The sequence below is a fragment of the Anticarsia gemmatalis genome, chromosome 15 (genome assembly GCF_050436995.1).
Source record: "Anticarsia gemmatalis isolate Benzon Research Colony breed Stoneville strain chromosome 15, ilAntGemm2 primary, whole genome shotgun sequence".
Taxonomy (NCBI): Eukaryota; Metazoa; Arthropoda; class Insecta; order Lepidoptera; family Erebidae; genus Anticarsia; species Anticarsia gemmatalis.
In genome coordinates, this window is record NC_134759.1 from 5,534,243 (window position 1) to 5,542,891 (window position 8,649).

The 8,649-nt window shown below is 34.1% G+C and overlaps 1 protein-coding gene across 1 annotated transcript; it reads left to right on the forward strand.

Moving 5' to 3' along the window:
* Window positions 1-3,722, forward strand: LOC142978917 (uncharacterized). Its single transcript, XM_076123533.1, has 6 exons — window positions 1-454; window positions 623-929; window positions 1,260-1,356; window positions 1,696-1,806; window positions 3,259-3,432; window positions 3,669-3,722. Exons 1-6 carry the CDS (start codon window positions 1-3, stop codon window positions 3,720-3,722), a joined length of 1,197 nt encoding a protein of 398 aa, XP_075979648.1.
* Window positions 3,723-8,649: the final 4,927 nt, after the last annotated feature.

The following is an 8,649-nucleotide window of genomic DNA, read 5'->3' on the forward strand; positions in this document are numbered from 1 at the left end:
ATGTCTCTAAACACGAAATCTTTGCTTAGAAACGTCTGTAAGTACGTATATTATGCGGGCGCGGGCAACTGTTGGTACGAAAATATATACCCGGAAAGTAAATCTTATCAGCTATACAGTGTGATAACGTTCTCTATTTACACAACCATGATTTTCCTCGAGAACGTCGCCGCTTTGTTCGGAAATTTTCCTGAAGTGGAAAAAAATTCAGCCGTCATGTTCTCAGCGATACACAACATCGTTCTCACTAAAATGTTTCTTCTGCTGTACCATAAAAAGTCCATAAGGAAATTAAATTACGAAATGGCAACCGTCGGCGAAGATCTCGAGGAGGAGCACGTCATGAACAAACAATACACCAAGGCTAAAGTGGGCATATCTTTGTACATTATTTCTGTTTACTTGTCGCTAATAGCGTACGGCGTGGAGAGTGCAAGGCGAGCGATTGTGGAAGGTTAGTACCTACGAGTACATCAGTTTACAATTTGCAGGGTCGTTTGGTCGCTGAAAGGTCACCACAACTTATTATTTGTTATGCAGCCAGTAACGTCACTTTTGCGGTGTAATCTTGTGAACGAAATCACATAATCGTACATTCTTTATTTTATTTGTACTTTTGTAGGGGCCCCTTTTTATACTGTGGTCACATATCTACCGTTTTACGACGACAATTCGGTCGTCGCATTGATTTTCCGCATATTTTTCTACATAACATGGCTGTACATGATGCTTCCGATGATGTCGGCTGATTGCATGCCGATCACGCATTTAATCACCATGACGTACAAGTTTATTACTCTGTGCCATCATTATGAAAGCATAAGGAAGGAGTTCGAACAAGATTTACTTACAATGAATAAAACAGAGGCCACTGAGAAACTGAAAGCGCGCTGCTTGGAAGGTATTCGAATGCACCAGAAACTGTTGTAGTAAGTACTTTCGCTTCATTTTCCCTATAAACATCCGCATTGTTCGCAAACACAAAAGGATTTATCGACAGTGTTTATGTTTCTTGATTTACAACTATTGTTGAAGAAAAACAGAAATCATATAAATTATGGACAAATAACTAGTCCTCATGCCTTTGTAGTAATTGAAAGAATCTGATTTATTCTGTGTCTGTGAATACATTACTACAAGAAATATTCCACTTGTAATAAAAGATGTGAAATACATATGTTTGTAACAAAATTGTGAAACTGACAACGTAAGCGAAACATTTTTTCGTATAAAAGTATCATGTAATGTTCTTTGTTTAGTTTAGCCGACGAGATACATCGTGTTTTCGGAATAATAATGTCACTTCAAGTTTGTGAAAGTTCTGCTGTCGCCGTTTTACTGTTGCTGCGTTTGGCGGTATGTTCAATGTAGTTCAACTTTTATACTTTGTTAAGTTTTAAATGGTTTTCGTTTATTGTTGGTCAATCAAATGAAATACTACGCCTGTATATATGAAGTATTAAGACTAATATTGTTTACTGGTAGTCTTTATTTTGTTTTACTGTTTATATGAAATACTATAGTTTTATAATAATACGTATTGAACTTATAAAACATCTCAAGGTTTTCCATTTAATTTTCAAATATCTATTTTATCTTTCTCTTTTATCTATTATAGAATTAACAACAGAATTGTTTTGAATTAACTAGAAAATACGAGCTATTAAGTAAATAATGAAAGTAATTTATTCGTAGTTATCTCCCCACTTGGATTTGACGAACGCTTTCATGACGTACACATTTGTTGGCTCTCTATTCTTACTCCTGGCGTTGAACCTGTGGAACGCGGGCGAGGTTACTTACCAGGTGAATATTTTATCACTACTGCACAATCTTCGTTTTAAACTGACTTCATTATTATGTAATCAAAAAGAATAACTTGTTACCTTTGGCCGGTCTGCTCTCTATTGTATAAATGAAGCGCAGACTTATATAAAGAGAAAAAAGTGTGTGCTGTTTTAGTATTGGGATAGAAACTTTATATGCAATCGTGTTGACTATTAGGGATTTGGAGTTAAAAGTGTTTTATATTTATTGACTGATTGGTATTAGGTATGAATATTGGTCATTGAAAAAAGACATTAAGGCATAGTAATTGTAGCGAGTTTACGAACTCTAGATAGTATCTGGTATCGTTTTGCACCTGTTACAAACATTTATTTTCTTTCTTTCTTGGTAACTTTTATTATATACACAAAATATATAAATTTCGATTCCGAACCATGTGCGAACAACTCCATGATGTGTCCTAAGCCGCAGCTGTATTATATGTTAACATTTATCGTATGGCATTTCTAATACGGAAACGGTACTCAGTTGTCGACTTAACCTTATGTCCGTGAGTAAATCCTCATAACAGTTAACGCGATACTTGCTGTCGCCGTAAGTTCCGTAAACTGTTAGGCAATAGGAATGTACCTGGAAGACATTGTCTCACACGTTCTATCGAAAAACTTGACTATTGACATTACTAAAACAAAAAAAAAATATGCCATAAAAAATACAATTTGTGCTTATAATTAGACACTCATTCTTTCTAATGGACAATTTATTCTTTTTATTTGCACTACCAATCTTCCAGATAGTACAGTAATTGCATTTTCAGTTGCATTTATAATGCAGACGCTACCCAAAGACTAAAGTAGTTTAAGATTAAATAAGCAAACACCTTTAGATCTTAATAACATGCACCGATACTAGAATATTGCATGCATAGTTAGTAAGCATATTACCGTAGCATCCCGCACTAAACAATTTATTCTCGTGGATTGAGTTCATACGAAATGTGTAGACATACGTGGATTCACTGCATGTTATATGAATTAGAAGCAGCTTTCAGCGCGACGTGGTAACGACCTAAGTCATCAGTAATCTTTTGAATATGAACCACCCGCTCTCGGGCGACGACACATTATTTGTTTACGACGTTCTTCGTGATTTTAAAGAGTTTATTTATAAATATTTGAGTATGTTGTGTTATTTTTTCTTGTGAACAAAGCAGCGCTCTATTACTTTGTTCAACATGTGTGTTGTTATAAACGGCTCTTACAATTTTAGACTAAAGTAAGTTTTTTGCCGATTTCGACTTTCAACAACCGGCTAGATCAAATTATTTTGTATAAAAATCTGATTAGCGCCTTTAGCGGGGGCCATAGGAACAATTTTAAAAGTAAATTTTAAATGTCAATTGTACTGACTGTATAGAATTGCGCTAGTGAACATGATTTAAAATTAATTGTGTGATATTCTTATACGCAGGCATCACTGCTTTCAAGTGCAATATTCTACTGTGGCTGGCATCTCTGTGACCCCGAGAAAGAACGCCACCGCGATATCAGGCGGCTCGTGCTCATTGCGTCCGCTCAAGCACAGAAACCACTAATTCTCAAAGCGTTCGGCATTCAGGATTTGTCATACGAAACCTTCGTCTCCGTAAGTACTAAGAGATACTCAATACTATTTAATTAAAATTACACGCAATCTTGTAACAAAGTAAATGAGCACGTTAATTCGTTTTGTAATGGGACCCGTGCTCGTACACGAATTAATTAAAATTGTTCTCTGTAAAAAATAGTGAGGGTATTTTGTTGAAAAATAAAAGTGACTCTTGTTGTAATGAGGTGTTTCCCGAAATCGTTACAAAGTTAAAGCTCAAGCTCAATTTGCAGGTTGCAAGAATGACGTACTCGGTGTTTGCGGTATTCTACCAGCGAGGCGAATAATGTTTAAAACATTCGTTACGAACAACCGAAATAGCACCAATTGAATTATAAATGATTAAAAGTGTTCTCTTTGCGGCTTTTTGTTTTATTTCGTGGTTGTTTTTTGTTCGCTTCTACTGTTTCGTGCGGTTAAATATTATTGTAGAGCTTAGGTATGTGAAACAGTATTGCTTTATTTAAGCTCTTCTGTTAGTAAATTGTGACTTTTTCGATTGTAGTTGAAACTTTAGAAAAATAGTTTCCATAATATTCAGAATTGTATGTAAGTTCAAATAAATACTGTATTCAAAGTATTTGTGATTTCATTGTACTATCTATTTTGAGAGAATTTTATTTTAGAGAAATATCTTAAATTGTAAGAGTAAGTTTAAAACTAGTTTTGTGTTGTTAACTTTCAAAATTTTCCAAAGATATGCTAACGAGAAGCCTTTTTCAGTCTTACAATATAAATAAACGAACGAAAAAAGAGCGTAACTTGAAATAATTGAGATAATACTAAGAAAGCTAAGTTAAGTGCACAATATGCAGTCACAAAGTGGTCTTTGAAGTTCTTACTAAAACAAACTAGTCTTCAAATGTATGAGAAACAGTTAGAGAATAATATTAAGTTCTTAACGTAATTGAAACAAATACACGACGATCTAAGTTCTCTATTTAGCGCGTTAGTAAACGCGTTACAGAGGCTAAAAATTAGTATTCCCTTGCCAAAGGGTTCACATAATGTGTTCTGGAAACTTTCGATAAATCCTTCCCTTACGTACCAAGCTGTTTAAAGGTAGCAATAGGCCTAATGTATTTAAATTAGTTAGTTCTATTAGATGTACTCAAAAAAACAATGAACGAGAAGGTGTAAGATGTGCGATATGTGCAACTGTCAGAAATCTATACTAATATTATAAAGCTGAAGAGTTTGTTTGTTTGAACGCGCTAGTCTCAGGAACTATTGGTCCGATTTCAAAAATTGTTTCACTGTTAGAAAGCCCATTTATCGAGAAAGGCTATGGGCTATATATCATCACGCTACGACCAATAGGAGCAGAGTACCAGTAATTTTTTTACAAAAATTATGAACCATGCTCTCTTATGTCACGCAAGCGAAGTTGCGCGGGTCAGCTAGTATGCAATTAAGATTGTATGAATTTGCCTACGTCACAATAACTAATAGATACTGCTTCCTAAATTTCACGTACTAGTTGTAAATTTGTCCTGTATTTCTCTGATATTTTACGGAAAATATTCCATATTATCTGTGCAAATTTCGTGCATGTGCATTAGTGGTCCAATTAGCTAATCCATAGAGTCAGATTAGCCAGCATAATGTTTGTGTTACATGCGCTAAACTTTTAATGAAGCAAGCCGTATAAATGTAGAGCGCATTGTAGAGCTTTACTAAACCATTATTGCTGTATGTGGGTTCATGCGAAACCGATCCTTCAAGAGAAAAGCTTTTAATGTTCTGCGAGCAAACGTGACGAGATCGTAGGTTATACCTAACATAAGTGGAATGTCTGTTTTAAGTACTTTGTGATAACTACCATATTTTCAAGAGTATTATTGCATATTAATAATTTTTTAAGGCTTCAAAACGTTTTAAAAAGAAGATTTTAAAAATGTTAGTTAAGTACATGCACACTATATCGACAAATCAAACCTAAATAATATCATAAAGATTTGCAGACATATCCGCGGGTGAAATTAGGTGTCAGACGTCTTCGCTTAGTGAGAATAAAGCTTCCTCGCGGGAGCTTATTAAATCTAAAGTTTTTGGCAATCAATATGTTATAAATGGTGCCGTTAATGGCGGACAAAGACGCCGTAAATCACATGAGACAATAGAAATTTAATATCGTCGGTAAAGATGTAATTTTACGCTAAACTTTTGCAATAGATACCTAACTTCGGCTCATTGGCCTCAGTTTTAGATAGAGGAGTTATTGAGTACCACTTTCCACCTAAATCAATATGCTTTGGGAACAATACCATTGAACCGTTCCAATTTACATCGCAACTTGTGTTGTTGTTGAAGATTCTTATCAGAAAGTTTAAACTATAGTTCAAGTTTTTTATTAATTTTGTTTTTAGGTAACAAATTGTCTATTTAAGGTCTTGAAACAGTTTAAAGAATATTGTTATACTTTAATGTGAAGTAGAAATATTTCTATTACGTTTAAAATTACGTTGTCGTTGATACTACAGATTTTAGATAAAAAAGAAATGAGACACATTGAAAATATAAATTTAGAAAATGAATTCAACTATTTTTTACAATATAAGTTTATGATTTGTCTGTAGCAAGACATTTATCTTCACCATCTTCAATTTAAAGATTAAGTGCTTTGTCAAGTTAATTTGGACAATTAAAGTATAAATTGATTGTAAATGCAATTAAATTTCATAAGTGGTTGCGTCATAAATCACCAAACGATTCGTATTTAGGAGCGCACTTCGAAAAGACGTGATTACGTCGACAGACAGGGCTTGTACGTACTGTGATTAATGGTCGCCTCGTCCAAACGTTCTGTTTATTGCTTATTTTTATGCTGTTACGGTACACCGAAAACGGGGAATGACGGAATTGGAAAGTACCGTAAATTTCCCTATGCAAAAGTTACCGGCCAGTGCATTTATCAAAGAATTTGGCTCACATTATGACGTGTAAATTTTGGAATGGCCATGGAGAAATATACGATAATTTATGTGGCATGATGGCGCGGAGTTAAACGATCTAATAAAATACTAGAACTACTTATATAAAAGTCGCATTCAAAATGAAAGATTTTGACTATGTCAAAAAAACTTTAGAGTCTACGGATGCGGTTTATGTTGCACAGTTCTCCCCAATGTGGTCGAATTCTCAAGTGTCTATAGCAACAAGTGTAGGCAAAAATAAGCGATCAAGACAAAGAATGATAGATGATTGTAATTTTTTCAAGTTTCGCGTTTTGAACATAATTGATTGATGGTCTCTCTACCAAATCTTAAGATTGATGAATAGTTGCTTCTAACTTTGAACAGCATCTTTTTCTTTTACTACCTAAGGTTTGTATTGAAAAACATAGATCTGTAGCGTGATTTATGCACTCTATGGTCTTGTAAGATCTATTTTCTTTTTTCTATATAAAACGGTTTAGTGTTTTATCTATATTGTTATTTTGTATAAATATTAAGGAATGTAGGCAATGAGGTGAGTCAATGTTTTTAGTTGTTCATCTGTAAAAGTAATATTTTGATAAAAATATATTAACGTATGTGTATTTTTTTGTTGTAAGATATATTAAAATGATTGTTGTAACACTAACACACTAACAACTCTAAGAATATACTTAATGTTATAAGTTTGTATTGTACCTAAATTTCACAAATGTTTCATATTACACTAATCACGAAACAGTCGGTTTAATAGGCTACATTAATGTTCAGTTAATGTATAACGTTCACCCACTGTAAAGAAGCTGAATAAAAGTAATTAACACAATTTAAAAATTGCGTAACCATTAAGAATAAACTCATTACTCGCCTAACTAATTACTCAGGTGAATCTAAAGCTTGTTTTGTACATTTTATCCAGAGGATTTTTGGTCTTAAACCTATTAAAAAGTTGCGTCACCCTCGGGATTAATCCTGACGTTGGCGTAGCAGTTTGTGAGGCTGCCACCCTCAAATTTAGTTCTATCCAAGTCAGTTTATGACCATTTTCTGTTTATACCGTTACTCTAAAAATTTATTTTAAAGATAATTTTCTACTTCAAGTGATGCTTTGTTCTAAATTAATTCAAACTTCACTTCGAAACTTTTAGTTAGAAATTTTTTGACCTAGTCGACCGTGAATATTGTATGATACCCTATTTTTTAGGATTTACGTTAACATACTTACACGCGTATTAAGTAGGTTTAAATTTAACACATATTTATGAGCCCATTCAGCAAGTCATTTAGCTTACTTAATTACATTTACACTCGACTAAATAGCAAAAAATAAAAACTTTCTGGATGAAATAACGACTTCGATCCATTAGCAGATATTAATTTATTTGCAGCTACATTCAGCGCTCATTAATTAATTACGCTCTTAAATCAAATTAATTGTTGAATAGTCGTTTTTTGCAAAATTATATTTGCGGAGTAAAGTTGCTAACCTGAATATGTTGATGTCAGTATAATTGAATACCATTTACGTACACGGCACGTATGAAAAGATTCGAGGTTTTCTTTTTTATGTGAACCCGAGTCCCCGTTGGTGCGACCTTACGTCACATTAGCACACTTTACGGCAGCTTTAACGACGAACACCTCTGCCTCGTTAACCTCCCCATCATTGAGGAATAAATTCCATCATGACGTCATCCGATCTTCAGCTATTGCAAAATGAAATTATTCCCAAATCGTTTTAATCTCTTTTGCGTATAACTCACTACGTTGGCAGTGGTTACGATACGCTTTATGGCTTTAAAATATTGGCATTTCCCGCTGCAGGGATAAATAACTGTCTATAAACAGTGAAGAATTTCTCGAATGTGTCAATTTTGTTTTCATCTCTTCGTACTACGTGTGTGCGGAGTTTTACAGCGCTAACATATTTTCTATTTCAAGCGATGATATAGTCCGAACGAAAACGGGAAAGATGGAAAGATGAATATCTCATATATCACATGCAGGAAACAGAAAAAGTAGATAATCTATGTGACAAATACGAAGGACTATTCCCTGGGATCGTGAGATATGGACGTCATTAATTTAAAACAAAGTATGGGTCCCGAATGGATCAGGGAGCTTTGACGAACGTTTCTTTGATGGATACACCAGTGGTAATAATATTTCGGAATGTTTAAGGATTTGTTGGATATCCGCGGGGACACGATCAAATCTATCTCTTTCAAATAGTTTTAATGTGGGTATTAGTCAGATGTATAGTTTCTACTACAAAGAA

Excerpts from the sequence above, each read along its gene's own strand:
- LOC142978917 (XM_076123533.1), top strand. The coding sequence starts at position 1 with ATGTCTCTAAACACGAAATCTTTGCTTAGAAACGTCTGTAAGTACGTA. Across the intron at positions 930-1,259 it reads ATGCACCAGAAACTGTTGTA|TTTAGCCGACGAGATACATC; the intron begins GTAAGTACTTTC and ends TTCTTTGTTTAG. Across the intron at positions 1,807-3,258 it reads CGGGCGAGGTTACTTACCAG|GCATCACTGCTTTCAAGTGC; the intron begins GTGAATATTTTA and ends TCTTATACGCAG.